This window comes from Anas platyrhynchos, chromosome 1, assembly GCF_047663525.1.
Source record: "Anas platyrhynchos isolate ZD024472 breed Pekin duck chromosome 1, IASCAAS_PekinDuck_T2T, whole genome shotgun sequence".
Taxonomy (NCBI): domain Eukaryota; kingdom Metazoa; phylum Chordata; class Aves; order Anseriformes; family Anatidae; genus Anas; species Anas platyrhynchos.
In genome coordinates, this window is record NC_092587.1 from 76,079,910 (window position 1) to 76,098,413 (window position 18,504).

Below are 18,504 nucleotides of genomic sequence, written 5' to 3' on the forward strand. Positions count from 1 at the left end.
AACATCATTTAATTTATCTGGATTTTTTTCTCTCTCTTGGATGCCTTTCGGGAAGATTATACTTCAGCTAATCACTAATTACTGCACTCAGAAAGGTAAAAGTGGTGAGCTATTTTAGGAGGTAATGTTAAATCATCTAATGGTCCTTTTGAGCCTTCAGTTCTGTGAATCTGTGCAATATCTTGACTCTTGCACTAAAACACCAGCCAATGGATATCTCTGAGCCTTGTCAGAGAAGTACTGATATTGCTGAGGCCCTTTTAATCTTAAGAAGAAAGAGGTTTATTTAACAGATCCATGGTCTGCAGAGTGCTGTCTTGCACTTTGGGCAGCAGCTTTTGACACTGTAAAAAAGCATCTGTCATTTTTCAAGTAGCACAAATGCCTGCAAGTTATAACCTAAGCCAAGCACTCTTGAGTGTTCTCAGAGACATTTTAAGTAAAGCCCAGTAATAACAGGCCCCTGACCCAGCAAGTTAACCAACAAAAAGCTAGTATGTCTGTATTGTCTGTCTGCTTCATGCATTTTTTTTCTCTTTTCTCAATTTTTTTTCCTTTTGTGCCACTTCAACAGTGAGGTAGAATGTTCCCATGGTGCCAAAAATATACAAATGTACTGGAGGGCCAGATAACTGTTTGCTGGCTTCTAGGGATTAGACCAGGCTGGTCATAACCAATGGCAAGAAGTGTAGTAGAAATAGGCAGCACTGGGACAAACCAGACCTAACAGGCTGTTTTCAGGCTCTCCACTTCACAGAAGCAATTCTCTTTTTTTGTTGCTTGTAGGCAAGGAGAATGTATGTCACAGACAAACTTTGGATTATTCAGGTAGCAGAGACCAAATTTTAAAGATGTTTTGACACTTGAAGATGAAACAACCAGATTAATAAATAAATAAACGAATACAGGTGGAATCAGACAGACTAAGAATCCCATTGAACTAATTTAGAAATAGGAGCTAGAGTGCAATTTTCTCAAGCCTCTTCTTTCCTGTTGAAACCATGTTACTGACAGAGTGACCTGGTCCGAATGGGTGTTATGCATGTTCTGCCCTGCATTGTGCCCACATCCTCACTGCTGCTGGGGGCAATCCAGACCACAACAGCAGACGGTGGGCAACTCTGCACCCAGGGACTCCTACACATCTGTATCTCACCAGGAAGCTACAGAGACCTGCACTTTAACAGTTTGATAGGAGCTAAGTTACCTTCTTAGGAAAATGCATGTCATCTTTTAGAAACAACAACACATGCTATTCTGGGCATTCCATCAATGGCAAATTTGGGAAATGGTAATGATGAATTCTAATTTCTTTAATTATTTTTTTGCTATTTTAATTGCTGTTTTCATTACTTATACAAAATTCACATAATTGTCATCACTGCATTTAATGCATTTACTCTTCACTGAAATTCTACTAATTAAATTAAATTAATATTCTAATTACAAGTGCAATTGTCATCCTCCTTGCTATTCAAGCTAAGTATATCAAAGACAAAAAAAAAATTTAAAAAAAGATCAAATGTAAGCCTTAAAGTTATTGTCTTTCCCTGATACCTGCCACTTCAATTTGTGAAGTCATTCCATATTCCTTCAAACAACTTTCTACCAAAAAAAAAAAAAAAAGACATTAATTATAAACAGAAAAATAGAAACATCATTAGACATTTAATATCTGTCACAGGGTTGTTAGACTATTAATCTCTACTGCTTAACAATGTTTGTTCTCTTTGTATTTAATCAGGACTTCAACATAACTGAAGCATCTAATGTGAATGGAGGAGAAAGAATAGTGGATTTTTTTTAATAATCACAAGAGATTTTACAGAATGGTCCTCTAGGCCTAATGTTATGAGCTGCAGTATAGTATGGTGTACAGTGCAAATCTCTCCTGGATATGTGGTATATGCATTAGTTTGTGGTTTGAAACATCTAGACCACTTGTACAGTTACCAAAAAAACAACAACACCAAGCAACAGCAGAAACACAATCAAAATATTTTTAAGGATTATATGACAAGTCCTACTCACATGTAGTACATCGGTCCAAAAATTTGTCTGTGAGAGATTAGTTTGATATTATTAAGGACTTTTTTATCATCTTAATCTTAATAAAGAATTTTTTATCTTCAGCCAAAATGTTCTTTTATAGAGTGGGAACTGGGAACATGCATTAAAGGTCTAACCCTATGCACATGGTGTGCACCACAGCTTATTTTGCAGAAGCAACCTTCCTATCCACTGTTACAGTTCTTAGAATGGTGAGATTAAAATACAGTGATCAAGTATTTCAGTTTCTAGGGCAGACTACCTAGAAAAGCAAGAAAATATATTGTGTCTATCTTTTAGGATATTTACTGAAGGAAAAAAAAAAGTAAAGGAAATCCAACTGCAGCGTGTTTTACTGAAAATACATCCTTTAGGAAAAAACATCGCTTAGGAAAAAACAAATACATTGATTAGGAAAAAACTCAAACAACATATTTAAGTAAGCTTGGTTATGAAAAGAGCATGTTTTACCTGTTAGTTTATAATATTTTCTACTTTGAAAGAACACATGCTGTATTCTATTTTATGATTATTCTATTTTATGTTGCCTGTTACAAATAATCTACAAATCCTGTAACAAACAACCTGTATCTTATTGTAAGAGCTGGAATGACTTTGGCAGTAGTGACTACTAGACTAACAGACAAGTAGAATGTCTATCTCCAGTTATTTAGCCTTTATTGTACTCTTTTAAAGTACTTTATATTATGATAACATTACTGATAACTGACTTCAATAGTCTATAAAATATAATGCAGCATGAAAGTGATATTAAAATTAAATGACTTGATGCTTTGAAAAAAATAGTTATAAGTCAATAATTTTGAGCAGTGTTTGAATTAACAATGCCAAGAACTGCTTGATGCAGATTGGTAAATGTAAGAAAAGAATAGTGAATTCAGATTTGTCACCAAGAAGTGTTAACTGTGTGTTAACTAAGTGTCTCATGTGTCAGTGGGCAAACCCTCATCTGGTAGGAGCCAGAAGGATTCTGTCAAAAGAGTTGAATACAGATTTCAGGAGTGATCCTACTGGCATCAAAGGTAAGAAGAAAAGGTTCCACCCAGTGTTCACAGACTTCATCATTACTCAAGTGGCGTTTTATTTTAGCAGAATATAGCAGCCACAGAACATTGGTCTCAGCCCTACAAGCCTACAGTCCGATCTGCTTGGGACACAGAACAGGAAAACAATGATTTTGAGCAAACGGTCATTAACCTAATTAATTTCTCTTGCTTTATCTTTTGGTATGCCTTCAAATTAAATTTCAGACAGAATGGACAGAAAAACAACAACATAGCAACAAACCACACTTCATGTGAGCTGTGTCAAAGGCATTTTACAATACAAAACATTCATTTTCATGCACAATGTCTTTCATCAAGGTGTGATAAAAAGGTTTTGGAAAGGAACAGTAGCCTTCCCACATGGCCAGGGAGTACAGATGAGATCAGATCTCTGCAGGTGCAGGCAGGGGTAACCCAACTTAATCCAGAGGATATGGGGGCTTCCCTCACCACCTGTGGAAGGTTAATGTCAACCCTGTCAACAGAGACAGTGACATAGCATCTATTCCAGATTGCAGACCGTGCAACCTTCCAAATTCTGTGGCTATTTTCTAACCTAGCCATGTACAAAATCAACATGTTGCTTTTAGCACTTTGGTTTACTTCCACACTGTCTATAACATACCAGTTAAGGGTTATAGCCTGTTTTAGAATATTAGCACAAATAGAGGCTATCATAACCTTGAGACTTCAAACATTTATGCAAACCAACAGGAAGAAAAAAAATATGATGTAAGTCATCTTTATAAATGTAGGTTCATGCAAATGTATGGGCAAAATTCTGCAAGTGTTCATATGTTCATGGTGCACATTGATGGAAGCTATGCGCTGAACGCTTGCGTTCATGCACAGGAGCAATAACACTTCAGTTGCCTTTTGGAATCTGAATCACATATTTGTGCAGGCACACATTTATATCTGAATATATAAATGAGCTACAGACAAATGCTTGCACTGTCATGTATGCTTGTGATAAAGAAAAGAACAAGACTGAGCTCTTCAGGGATATGTATGTGTCTAAGGCTCATTGGTCTAAGTAAGATTTAGGTATCAAATGCTTCTTTAAGGAGCTGGTCTAAGAGATGCACTTCTCCTTTGGTGTGAAAAGCCCAATTCTGATGACTCCGTAGTTTTCTGCTTAAAGTAGAGTCTTTGACTCTTTGATAGCCTAAAAATCTATTACAAAAGGCAAAAGAAGCAACCTCAATCTATTAAAATGTAAAGAATTGTACTTATTAGGCCTTCATATCAGAGACCACAGAATAGTCTGCAGCTCCACCAGCTACTGGGTGGAGAGCGCTGCTCTTTCCAGCTTCCCCTTGCATTAACATTCTTAATTGTATGCTCCCCTTCCAATGTGCATCTTAGACGAAAACCACAGCTGAGCCCTTACGTCATATGGACAGGTTTGTCCATGAGTTTGTATCCTCTTGCAAGGGTAAAGGACAACATTTACTTAAACATGCAACATTTCTAAGGCAGAATTTCTAAGGAGAAAGTGAAGATGAGTATTTCCAGTTGAAAATACTCATCATTAGAATACACTTCTAAATTAACATGCTGTCATGAATATCTAATATTTAAACAAAGCTTTCCTTTTTAAAGAGGAATCCAGCAAGTGATCATTCTGTTATGGTTCTAGTTTCCACTTGCTCTCAATTTGGCAACTCTCCCCTGCTGTAAATTCACTTAAAACCAAACAGTAACTATTGGATTAGAACTTCCTATGCCAAGTTTTACCTTGGAACAAACAGTCCTAAGTTAAAAATCCTAAAACAAGGATTTCATAGAAGCAGAAGAAATTCACAGTGACTTTACGGTTCTGAAAGCCAAGACAATGACATGGACATCTCTGGTTACCTTTTGTTCCTCATATGCTTCTTTGAGGCAAACATAATTTGTCAGTGCTCTCATTGCAATTGGGAGCTTCCCAATTGCCTTCAAGTCCACAGGTTTCTTGTGAGCAGATATGATGAGAGTATTCATCCACCAGTAAGTCGCCTTTGAGAGCAAATTGACAAAGGGCTGAAGAAATCTCACCCCCAGGTCCTGTAGATCCTCTGGTGGCTTTACTTTCTGAGGGTTCATAAAAAATACATACCTCTGGAAAGAAGATAATAAACAGCATGTCCCCAGGAATTATCTTATTAAGTGCAATTTCTAGTAAAAAATATGTATAATATAACTGCAGTGACAAATTTGCATGTAAAAGCAATTATACATTACAGTCAAATATACATTTGCATTTAAGCAGGAGTATTTCCATTTTGACAATGTAACGGTCAAATAATTGACCACTGTGGTATGTAGACAATCCACTATACCCTACCAGTACCACCTATCTGTCTGAATAGCAACAAAAGAACTCTTGGTATATGTTTTAAATTACAATGGGTAAAAGCATATGCTTGTTTATGCATATATAGTTTATCTGCATTAACATATACTGTACAGATTACACACACACATACCTATACATGCACTAATATGCTTGTATATCTATATACACATATGTATTCTCTGTATGTATATATATTCATATGCACACATAATAACAAGTCTAGGGCCTAAATCAAGGATATATTTAAAAAAGACACCAGGTCCCATTGATTTCTACAGAATTAATGAGACATTCATGGATAAGACAAAGTTGGATGTAAACTTGACACAAGTTACAGTTACTGGGACTAATGATCCATCTTCATCCCTGAGATACTACAGATATCTTTTCAGAACCTGATCATGAAATCACATACCCTAACTCGAATAACATTGATCTCCACAGCCATCAGCAGTCCATAGAGAATGACCATAATTCCAGTGATGCAGAAACGCAGCTGAGAAAATGGCACACCATCCTGGCAGTATCTGACAAGCTTGATTGTTTTGGTGACAAATGCCATTACCCAATAAAGAAAGAGAGCTGTAAAACAGGTGCACATGCATCATTATAAAATACATAGTTTAGCTATGATAATGCTGCAGAAGCTGTAGCTTTCTCAAGCAGAAATATTCTCAGGCTTAATTTGATGCAAGCATGGTGATCTTCTGTATCACCAGCCTGCAGGCTGGCCAAGGGTAATGTCAAAGTCAGGAGATGGGGATCATGAGATTTGCTTTGCATTTTCTTTTCACAAGTCACTGTTTACTTTTCTTGGCTACCACCTTTCAGAGAGATCCACTATGTTGAGTCTTTGCACAGTTAAAAAGTCCATTGAAGACAATCTGATGGGAAACTCTGTTATTAAAATGAAGTAAAAATCACTTAACATGACAAATATCTTATTGCATCCTTGAAATAGTAGGGTTCATCATAGGTGTGCATTTGGAAATGTGTTTATTTTGAAACAAAGTATATACAGTTTAATTATATCCTGCAGCCTGGTTTGTATCTGACAATTACTAGTTCAGGTTGTTGAGATACAGGTAATTTGGACAGTATAGTTCCATGAAACATTATCCTTCATTGTCTAGTCAAATTCTTCTGACCACCTGCTGACTGAGATAGATGTCATGAATACAAGGTAGCTGTGTTTCTCAAAGATAAACCTTCCTTACCCCCTACCTGCCAATCGTATTTGGAAAAAGCAAGGGATGGCATTCATTAGACTGGATAAATGCAGAGTAAGCTGCAATAGATGCTGAGAAACAACAGCCATCTGCACAGGATGGCTTGTGAACAGATTACTATTAAAAATGGCCTTTCAAAATAGCCCTTTTGAGTTGAATAAGTTTTTCCCCAAAATTAATGAGCAGTGTCAAAAAAGAACACCTAAAAGCTCATGCTAGAAATACTATAAGCATACTGTGCTTTCCCTTTTGTGATCATTTTTAAAAATAGTTTTCTCTGTGTACCTAATAAAAGGTGTAGTAACTCCTACAGCAATAGTAGTTCTATGAGCAGAACATTACTTTTAATATTCCTCTGGATTTCATCTTCCTTTTCAATCTAAGCAAGCTGACTTTGGCTAACCTGCTTTTTGTAAGAGTACAGAAATATCAGACTCAGACTTACCTAACAGTAACTTTGGAAAGTTAGATGTTTCAATGTTATGATAATAGACTATGGATACAGTAGCAGCCACAAATCCCATTATAGCTGGTAGAAAGAGATGGAGATGGCGAGATTTCATTTGTCTGAAAATAAATGAGGTTTAAGTTAGTGAATCTGTTGTCTTTATTCCCCAATATTACATTGCTAGGTATTCTGTTAAACTACTTAAGAGGACAAATACGACTTTCCTAGTAGCATTTTTTTCTCCATGTGTATGTGTTAATTTTTGTCAATATTTACTTACTGTTATAGCTTGAGAGGAGAATAACAATTATCTAAGAACAGTCATTTCATTACCCCATTGAAATCAAGAGTTTCTGAATTGATGCTCCATCTTTTTTGGGAAAAAAAGCAACTCTTTAGAACATACTAGCAAGTGTGTCACATGTTAACAGTGTACATTAACAAATTTGATTAGCTTGGCTATCCACCCATCACTGTCACTTACGTATCAGAAACTATGCCCTCTGCTATTTCACACACATGTACAAACAGGAGAGTGAATGTCAGGATCCACCGTAGGTTGTGTCCAGGGAAGTGTAGCCATGTATTGTGGTGAATCTGGACTTTGGAGCTTTGGCTTCCCCAGCCTGGAAAATAATATTAATGAAGGAAGAAAGTTAGCATTCAGCCAGCAAGAGATCTGGTTATCCATTCTAAGCCGTAGTCATGATTCATCAGTTGAAAAGCAAATCAACTATCAACATCATAGAAGAGCTACAAGACCTGTTACTACCCTTGTGACCCAGGAGTGTCTGAGTTGCCATGTAGCCCTCCATAATTTAGATCTGACCCTGCAGACAACAGGACAACAGACTTTCCAAAATAGCAATCAAAGAGAAGAGGTTCCTGGCCAAGAACAAAGATGAAAAAGACAATAGGAATATCTCGGTCTCTCCCTCGCACGACAGGGGCTGACAGAACTGAAATGGTGGTGTCGTCATGTTTTTCCCAGCCACAGACCAAGAGCAGGCAAAGCTGCCAACTGATATAAAAATACATCCTCCAATGAGGCCTCAAAGAGATATATTTACTTCAAACAAATAAAATTTATTATGTCTCTCTCAGGCCTGGCTGGGAGCACTATCTCAGGGGATACCAGGCAGCCATTTCCCAGTCTCCTCTGCTGCAGCCTGGCCTTGTGCATTCGAAGCTCCCACTAGGCTACCAGAACTCAGCTGATTTAATCAATGAATTAAATTTGAAGCCTATTGCAGTTTCATCACCTCAGATATCAACTATCCTCTTCAGAGAAGATTGTCTCTAAGCCAGTAACCTGAAAACAAGCTGGACACCAGGGACCTGACAGGCGTCTCAGTGCTGTGAGGTGCTGAAGTTTGATCAGAGGTTAGTCTCTCATGGTGTCGAGTTCTTTCTTGCATGTTGCTTTGTAAGGAAACTTGTCCTCTGTCCTTTCCCATTCTGGTACAGGCATGTCCTGAACCATTCAGTCTAAATGCTCTGGTCCGTACACGTCCCTTTTACTATACAGCAAATTCTGGAACTCACAGAGAGAAACTCAAGAACACCAATTTTTAGGGGAAGTAAAGAAATAAAAACACAACCAACCAACCAAACGAACAAACAAAAACATTTTTAACTAGGATATGAGCTTTCCATCTTTTTCTTTCAGATGGTGCAGAACTGAATTTAAAGTTGAGGATATACCTTTGATACACAAGGATCGCAGAATGATAGAATCATAAAAAGGTTTGGGTTGGAAAGGCTCATCTAGTTCTAAGTCCCTACTATGGATGGAGGTAGTGTCTCATAATGCATAGGGCTCATCAGGTGACTAAGACATACACAAGAACCCCTGTTTATTCATTTTTGGAAACCATCAGTTTATCACCATTTCATCCTTTAATATGCAAAGTACTGCAGGACCAAAATATCCTCTCTTCTCCCTGTCTAACTCAAGAACTCTCCAGAGTTTCCAAAGATTTTCCTAGTCAAATATGTCTTCCTTTGACCTTGCTTTTATCTTTGTCTCTTCCAAACTGCTTTTCATTTTTATTACCTTTTGCACATAAATCTGCACACATTTCATCATCAGTTTTCAATTTTAGATTCAGTCAATGTTGTGGACTCTAGCTGGCTCTTAAAGCTCTGTCCAACATTTACTTCTCCTGTTTATCATGGTACAAAATAGAAAAGAAAGAATTGTATACACACACACACACATATATAATTGCATGCCATATAATTTAAGCTACCATGTTTTATGTCTAACATTGTTAGAAAACAGAGTGAATTCTTAGTTGTCGCAATACTATTTCAAAATTAATTGGCTAATACCTGTAAAAATATTAAAGGAGCCTGCTACAAGTTGATACAACACAGAAAGTTGTAAAAGATAACGTCAGCCCTCAGACCCTGTACTGAGTTTCAAACACTTCTGCAGAAAGCCCTGTAATTCAAGGATGGCTCGCATCTTACCTCAGAGAAAGATCCAGCATTGATATTAAGATTTCTGTTGGATGCAGTGCTCCGTAACCTTTGTTGTTGATTTTTTTTTTTCTCCAGTCTTTAATTATTCTTCTGTTAAAATTTGTTTCCTATTCCCCCGTTTAATTATTTAATTAGCTTTCAGTCTCTGAACCTTACGATAGCTTTGATCACTAGTTATTAAGTGTCTTAGCTCACTGGCCCACTTAGCCCAGAAATATTTATCATTTATTATTTTCATTCCCATAGGCAAAGATTGTAACCTTTGCTCTACCTTTGCTTCCAAATATTGACAAAAGAGATAATTATTGTTCTAAAAGTTTCCTACACTTCTCCTACTGCTAGATCCAAGATATTCTCCAAAATTTGCATAACTTCAAGGGAATTCAGACCCACTGTCTTAAGTCTTCTAGCATCTATAAATAACAAAGTTTGCAAGTTGCTTATTTCAAATCTGAAGAAAGCCTCTCCACAGAGGAGTTTCAAAGCATTTCAAACTGTTTTTTCTGGTTCTCATCCATCTTTCTTGTTTCTTACTTCAGATTTGTATCTAAAATCCCCAATATGTCAAGTGAGTTTGCTCCGGGTCCTCTGGATCAAACCACTCTTTCTCTTCTTTTTAAAAATTATCAAATACAAAGCATCCAGCAGTTTGCACCACAGGCCTCCAAGCACATGTAAACATGTCTGAGTTTAAACACATGCTCAAGTGTTTGTAGGATTGCACAGCTCCACTGAATAACTCACCAATGAACAAAATTGGAAAGGTGATAAAAAGCAGGAAGACATGGGGAACCAAGTTGAGGGCATCCACAAAGCAGACATTTCTAAGAACACCAGCACTGATGTTATAGGCTGAAGCATTGTCGTTACCACAAAATGCAAGCCTCATGGCTTCCAGAAGGTCTGGCTACTACAAAAAAGAGAATACAGGAGACATGTTGAAGCAAGAGTTGACTACCAAGACTGCTAACATTTCTTTCAGCTACATACAGAGAGAGAGAGAGAGAGAGAGAGAGATACATGAGGAACACACTGGGCAATTGACAAAGAATAAATTTCTGGTATTTTGAAAATGCTCTGGGGCCTGTTCAAGTACAAGCACATTGGAAAGAAGGCCGTGTTTATATTAAATATATTAAACGAATATACATTAATTAAATATTCTGTGCAATGTCTTCTAGTGTTCATTATATGCACAAGAGTTAGACTTCAAGTGCTCTATATTCATAAGAGGATGTGGAAAAAGAACAAGAATTTTTTGAGAAAAAATACTTTCACTTCTAGTAAGAAAACTCAAGTTCACATTAGCTGAATCCTGTGTGTTACTCTTTCTTTGATGAGACAACACTCTCTGCGCAACTTTTCTGTTCATAAGATTTGTTGCACATTTTCAGTGCAAGCACATTGAACCTTTTGTTTGGCAGCTTTGAATTCCCTGATATTTTGCATTTTTTCATTGTCCCATTGAACAACAGTGATCATATACACTAGTCATTCCAGACAAAGTGCAAACCTACTTAATCGAAGTAGGTTGTATTGAAGATTGCATGGGCAGTAAATCAGCATTCATGCTTGTTGATCCTGCAAATCCTTATGCACATGCTTAGCCTCATCTAGGCCACTATCTGGCTTCCATGTTTTCTTATGAGATTGTCTTTGTACACCAAGATAGCTCACGCGTTCATGCTTGCAGAGTGTGGGCCACAATATGACCCAGAGTTATGGCCAGATTCTGGCTTTTATCACCCTGTGCATTAGTTATTTATTCATTCTTCTTTATAGGAAGATCAAAGAAGATTGCCACCAAAATGTTTCATTGCTGGTTTCTTTTCCCAAAACCTATACACAGAAATGTAGTGCTGTAGAATAGCTTGTGTAAACTTATCTGCTTACAACATTGTTTTTCAAATTTTACACGCTAAATAAAAAGAATGCCTTTAATTCAGCGAAGTATATTGTATGTTTTGGTGAATGCATCTTTCTGTAATAACATTGGCATTAATGAGTTTTGCATACTCAGGACGATAAAGACATGCAAAAAATACATGAATACAATTTAAAAAATAAAAATTTAGTTCAATGAGGAAAAATGCTTTCCTTATTTCCTTAGATAGTTCAGACTAGTTTTATCGGTTTACTTGTTTAAAAACGGTAAATATGACAAGGTAAATATAAATTACTCAAGTACTACCTTGGAGAGAACACAAATACAAAGATCTTCAAAAGAATACAGAGATCAAAGAAGCACTTTGAACCTCTGCTAATCCCCTCTTTTTGCTTTTAAGTAGTTTTTTCTGGGTCCAGAAAGCGTAATCCATATTGAAATATATCACTGAAACATGTAAAGGAGTTTAATTGAAAAGAATGTGATAAATGCAACCCCTTTTCCAAACATATCAGGGATTCGTGGATTGAGATTTACCAGAAGTGAAGCATAACAAAGGGTCATATGGTGGACCACATTCTGCAAACATGAATTCATGTACTTACTGTGGTGCAACAGATGATGGGTAACCCACCCAATTTTCAGTAGAACAAAATTTGATGGAGAATTTGACCCAATCTCCAAAATGAATAGTATGATATGACCACTATCAATCTGACATTATACTTTAATATAAAATATATTCAAAATTCTAAATGTTTAATAATGCAAAATAAGTATTCCTTTGAATTCATGAATTCTTTCTAAATAGTCTGTAGAGTTATTAACAGAACAAACAAATAACTTTTTTAAAAAAAACCTACAAGGAGATTGTTTGTTTTTAATTTGTAAAAGCTTGACATGTCTCCTTTAAGAGAAACAAAATGGTAATGATAATCTCTTGAAAATCAGAAGTGTTGTTTCCTCATTTTTATCGAAGGTCAGAAGTCCAAGGGAGTTCTGCTGGGAATTTTCCTCCCTTTCCCACAAATAGGGCTCTTTTCTGAGACAGCATAAGATGCTATTGTGGTCTAGTGGTTGGATTGGTACTGAAGGGCAGGGGGATCCTGGGTTCAAACAAGTACTGAATCACTGACTTCAAGTGTAGCTTTTGGCTTCTAGTCAAATATAAATCTGGGAGAAAGGATTAAAACTGTGTCCAAGAGAAGCTAAGGGAAACTGTTTTGCCTTTTTTTTTTCTTTCTTCCTATTTTTCTGGAAGTGAAATGGAATATAGGCAGTAGATGTCCCCATGGAAGAATAGGCCATTATCTGCATGGAGAGTGCTCTCTGCTAGCTAGGACCTAACCATCAGTTTCTAGAGGATTCTTATGACACCTCAAACAGTGGTCCCTAGAAGCTGTCAAGAAAGATGCATAACACCTTTGCTATGCTCAGTTTTATGGTGGAGTATGTCCAACAATATACTGTCTTAAAAACAACCATCCTTTGTACATTGATAGAGCTGAGGAAAGAATCTGTTTCTATCATTAACACCAATACAGAGAGACAGTGTCTGTCATACTGATGATCATTTTCAAGATACGTATAAGCAGTCTATTTACAACATTTTTGTTACAGGTTCAAAGAGCTAGAATTTAATTTTCTTCTCTTAAAATGAGAGAAATCAGAGTCTAGGTTGGTTAGTTTGTTAAAATAAACCAACCAACAAACAAAAACACGGTCAAAAAGATTGCATTGTCAATGAAATGAAATAAAGTAATTGACCATTAATTCCCAAGTTACTAAATCAGAAAATACTTCTTTTTTAATCAGCACATCCAGAGACCACCATTATTAATGCTCCTAACGCTTAAAATCTATTAAAGTATTCTGATCATCAGGAAACATTAATATTCCAGTGGTCTGCCCTCCTGTCCATCCATCCGTCCGTCCTCCTTTCCTTCCTTCCAACTGTCCATCTGTCATTGAGCTAGACCTGAACTATGGCTGTGAATGGAGGACCCACAGAGGAGATGTGCTGCATCTGTTGGTACATGCCAGCTTTCGTGGATGCTTTCTGGTGTTTGAAGACAGGCTGCTAGCTGTTCTTTGTGTCTTGAATAGTGATGTACGAAAATATACTGCATTACATTAGAGGCAGAGAAATAATTGTCCCTCACAGGGAGCAACAAACCACTTCAGCATTCCTTTCGCATCCACTTCAGGTGCAGAAGGTATCAGATCAGATAAGATCAGCCCAGTTTTGCCCATGTGGCTCAAATCACTAGACCTAGTTCTGACTTTTGGAAAACTCATGTACATAGGAGGCTTTGGAGATGCACAGATGCACATTTGAAAATTTTGAGTCAAAAAATGATTCTGGAAATGAAGATAGCTTGGAAGATCTCACCTGCATATAACCGATAAAAGGCAGAATGAGAAAGCACTAATCCCTCTTGTTCTGTAATACCATAAAGTTTCTTTTCACAGAATAAAAATGTGAAATGGAAGAACATCAAATTTAGAAATAATATCAAGAATTGTAGTTTTTCCTACTGCTAAAACTCATCAAAACTACATACAGATTTAGAAAGGAAGATGAAACACATTTATGAATGATCACTGACCAAATTTGGGTTCCTCATTAATAATTAGACTTTTCTTCCATTGGCTTTAGTAAGGTTATGGTAGGGTTCATTTAGAACTAGACCTATAGAGAGATGGATAGAGGTATATTGCCTAAATGAGGAAGTGCTGCTTGTTTCACGCAGTGCTAAGCATCATGCTATAACATAATTAAATACTCCAAAGACTTCTTATGCTTTTTCCCAAGCACCAGTTCTTTATCATTGCCAAAGACAGAATATTGGCCACACTGAAAAACAGTTTATGCCTGAAATGAATAGCCATGTTGAAGCTCTTTGAGTTAGCTCTAAGCAAGTCAGAATACAAAGTTCACTCAAGCTTTCCACACAGTGTAGCCAAAGCTAACTTTTCTCCTTACCAAAGATGTGGAGACAAATTTTTCAGGCTGCAGTATGTATGCAGTGAGAGGTCAAAGAGGAAAAGCTGGGCTGCAGAGCCACATGAGGAGAGATTTGAGGAGATTTCTGTTGTTAAGGGATGGTAGAGAGAACAGCAGAGGTTGTTGCAACTCAGAGACGTTATCACAGTTGCCCTCCTACGCGTGCCAAGCCTCCATCCTTGGTGACACTGGCAGCAGCATGGAGATTCTAATTCCTGGAATTGTATGTAGCTGAATCGAGCAGCAAAGCCAGGTTGCTTTATCTTCCCCGGCAGCCTGCTGCTCCAGGCAGCTGCCTGCTTTGCTGTACTCTACAAGGTCCAATGGGGAACCACAAAAATATTAACTCAGTCTCAGAGTTAACAGTGTTCTATTACCACGGTACTCTTTCCAAGACAAGAAGCTCTGCTCGCTGCAAGCCTGAGACGAGACCAGTGTTGAGTTGTTGCAGCTGCCATACTTCAATTTCAATGTTAGCTCATTTAGGACAAACTCAAGGACCTATGAGTCATGGGGAATAGCACAGCAGGGAAATGTCCACTGGTTTCTTAGCAAATCTTTACCTATGTGTCCCAAAGGAAGGGACAGCCTCTGGAAAGCACACATACCTCTTTTTCTCACATGAATTATCAAGACCTTTTTTCTAAGTTCTTACTCAGTTTGTAGTGTTTGTAGCTGAAGGCTTATTTACAGGCAGATGGCTTTGTATAGTGTACAGAAATGACTGCAATAAACAGGAGCAGTCCAACTGCCACTACAAAACAACAGAATGCATAACCTAGACATAAATATTCAGGAGAGGACAGATGAAAGGGTAACAAGTTGTTTTGAAATTTTTTGGACATCTGAAGTTATTGACCACTATTTCTCATCAAGTAGCAGTAGCCTTTCAGGATGCCTGTTGAGATCCTAACACTCATTTCAGAAAACAGTATTATGGCTATTACAAAAATGGCTTTCCCAGAGATAATTCCTCTTTCTGCTGAATACAGTAGGCCACCAAGCTATGCAGGGCTGATTGCACCAAAGTGAGGATATCATTATATATTTGCTTTACTAATAATTATAGTAGGAATGCTATACTTTATAATAACATTGGCAAGCACGCTAGGCTTAACCTAGCATTTCAGTCAGGAGAAATGCAGTAATGTGATAAAGATCTTCGGATAACAAGTGCATACTATTTGAGGGTAGCAGCTACATTCAGCCCCAGTAAGGCTGCCAAATACCTGGTAATTTTTTGTTTTATCACTTGTACAATGAGAGGCCTTTGTGCTTCAAAATTAATGACAAATTGTTCAGTTTAACTTCAGTCTTTGCAAACAGTAGAACTAGTTACAGATTTTCAGTGGTGCTTTTTCTTTCTCCCTTTGCAAACAGTCTGCTGCAAGCTAAAGCAATGAGCAGAACTTCACAGAGTAGAGGAATGAAAAGAGCAGTCAGGAGGATGAGTCCATGATGGTGCCAGTGGACAGTTTCATCTCTCCTTGACATCATTTGGCAATCTGATTCCTTGTTGGTTTACTTTAATGAGGATGTGAACTAACAGCAGCTCACCCTGCAATGAAATAGCTAAAAAAGTTTATGCCCTTTAAGCATTTAAATTTTCATCAAAAAATCTCCATCACTGGCAAACTGAGACTTTCTGGCTCTGAGTTAAGATGTACAGACATTGTCATAATATAATAAACAGAAATCAGTACAAAAGAGTTTAGGAACATACATGTATACTCATTGTGAATAAGAAAAGCATTTTGGGAAGAAAAAAGTAAAAGGACAACAAATTAAGCATGAATGTGATGTAATATTTAACCTAAACACTTACAAATCTCATTTTAACAAATTGAAATTGGGATCCTTAATGCATAGAGTCAATTCCTGAGATAATTTACATAAGGTATAGAAAAGAATAAAATGGGAAAATGGCAGATAATGTAAATTTCCATAAAAACAATAAGAATAGCCTCACTGAGTGCAAAACTGTTAAGAATTTGAGTTACAGACATTTTAATTATCTTTAAAATTTATTTTAATTATATTTAAAATAAGATAAATAAATAAATAGGTAAATAAATAAATAAATAAAATAAGATAAATACATTTTAATTATCTTTAAAATAAGACTTTAAAATTGGGCTTAAAAATCTTCATATTCAAGAGTTTTATCTTACCTGGATTATCACTGTTCTGCACGCTCTGCAAGATATGACTGTAAAGGAAACAGCATAAATACAGTTCTCAGGTGGACCTTGCTTGGGGGAAATATGGAACTTTAAAAAAGTATTTATTTCAGCAGTTCAGTTGCCTAAAAAAATAAAATAAAATCAATAGCTGCACTTCCTGATTAAAATACATCAGCTTACAGAGCATACTTGGGTCTCAGTTCATATTTTTTTGGTCTTAGAATTTGCATTATATGCCCATATATGCATATATACAAGTACACATGTATACATGTATACATATATATATATATGCATATGTGTACACATACAGATGCAGGATGGAGAAAATGCTGCGAGTTTTATGAAAGTAGTTGGTTTTTAACTTCTCAGTAATGGAGTCATTACAAAAGCAAGATTTTTTTTCCTTCTTTCCTGAAATTCACAGAGAAAATTTAAAAAAGATCAAATTATTTTTAGGTTGGATAAGCAGTATGGAAGGCCTAACTTGCCATGGATTTTCAGTTAGTGCTCTGAATCATTTTCCTTTCCAGGTATAAACCTATTAATTCTTTTTTCTTACCTCCCTAAAAGCACCTGATATAATGGAATCTGCAATCCATAGATATGCATTATTTGCAAAGAGTTCTGCTAAGTCAATGGCAAAAAAGTGCTGCCCACTTAAAATCTCTTTTACCCCAAATGATCCTGTACCAAACTTCTCCATTTCTATTTCGGCTTTGACCAGCTACCCTAGATATACCCTGCTTCCTTGCTAAGCACTGTCCCAGTTACCTTGGGCCTTAAGGTGATGAATTTCTGATACTTGTCAGCATTCTCATCACTAACTGGTGTATACCAGCAGCCCGATCCAAACTGCACTGAAGTCAAAGCAAAGTATCTCATTGACTTCAGTGGGTTTTGGATCAGGCCCCAAACACAGAGAAAATCACAACACCAAGGCTGCTAAACACAATACTGACGCTGAAAAGCATTTCACACAAACATCTGCAGTGCTCTCACACATCTAAGACATTGCTTTTTCTTTTTTGGTAAGCTCCTTAACACAATGCAATTTCAACCATCGGCGTGCTACGCTGCCTGCTGCAAAACCTATGACTCCACATGCTAAGACAGGACGGTTTAAAAAAAGAAACATAACCCTGTGCACAGCAGCAAAGAAAACATCAGCGGTAGGGGACTGTAAAGCCTGAGAATGCCTGAGAATGGAAAAGGAAAAGGAAAACAGATCTGAGTTGTAATCCCAGGAAAGAACAAGGAGCAGCCCTGTCCCACAGATATAAAGGGAAGGAGGAGGAGACGGTTAGTGGGGGATGACGGGGTGGGGGGGGGCACTGCATGCCCCGCTTGCTTGCTGAATGTTAGAGCAAACTTTGTAGCTTACCTTTGCAAACACAAAAACAAAATACCAACCCAAATTTTCACTCGGTTGTGCTATGTGATCAATATCATCCCGGTGGCAGGATTTTCCTCCACTTAGTGAAGCAGCTCCAAGCCCTGGAGTGGATTATTTTTAGGCTGGTGATGGGAAGATCAGCTGCTGCCTCCTATCGAGTTTCCAAAGCGCACAAACTCTGCTTGTCTTTCTCACACGCCGAAGGGGGCAGGAAACTGGGAAGAGACAGGCAAGCAAGAAGCACCAATTTTTCGCCGCCTGAAGCTACAGTCCCCTGGGATTTCTTCTGCTTGCTTTTATTTTCATTCTTACTCGCTGGAGTGGTAAGAATCCAAGAGGCTGCATTGCAATGCGCAGGCTATTATCAGATGGTTATCCTGAAATAATTGATTTGGACAAGGTAGTCTAACTT

At 37.3% G+C, this 18,504-nt stretch overlaps 1 protein-coding gene across 19 annotated transcripts in view; it reads right to left on the reverse strand.

Annotated features, from left to right (window-relative positions):
• The window catches only part of ABCC9 (ATP binding cassette subfamily C member 9), a 76,466-nt gene extending 58,166 nt beyond the window's left edge, over positions 1-18,300 (reverse strand). For 10 of the 19 annotated variants that reach the window (XM_072042230.1, XM_072042216.1, XM_013102924.5 and 7 more), the window contains exons 1-7: positions 18,081-18,299; positions 16,685-16,722; positions 10,366-10,531; positions 7,619-7,760; positions 7,132-7,253; positions 5,873-6,039; positions 4,977-5,219 (exon numbers count right to left, since the gene is read on the reverse strand). In XM_072042230.1, the coding sequence (XP_071898331.1) occupies positions 4,977-5,219; positions 5,873-6,039; positions 7,132-7,253; positions 7,619-7,760; positions 10,366-10,510 (819 nt within the window). In that variant the 5' untranslated portion in view covers positions 10,511-10,531; positions 16,685-16,722; positions 18,081-18,299. Of the gene's footprint in view, positions 1-4,976; positions 5,220-5,872; positions 6,040-7,131; positions 7,254-7,618; positions 7,761-8,446; positions 8,664-9,190; positions 9,300-10,365; positions 10,532-16,684; positions 16,819-18,080 lie in introns of those variants that run through there. The other 9 variants (XM_005023005.6, XM_005023003.6, XM_005023002.6 and 6 more) reach the window with 9 other exon arrangements.
• Positions 18,301-18,504: the final 204 nt, after the last annotated feature.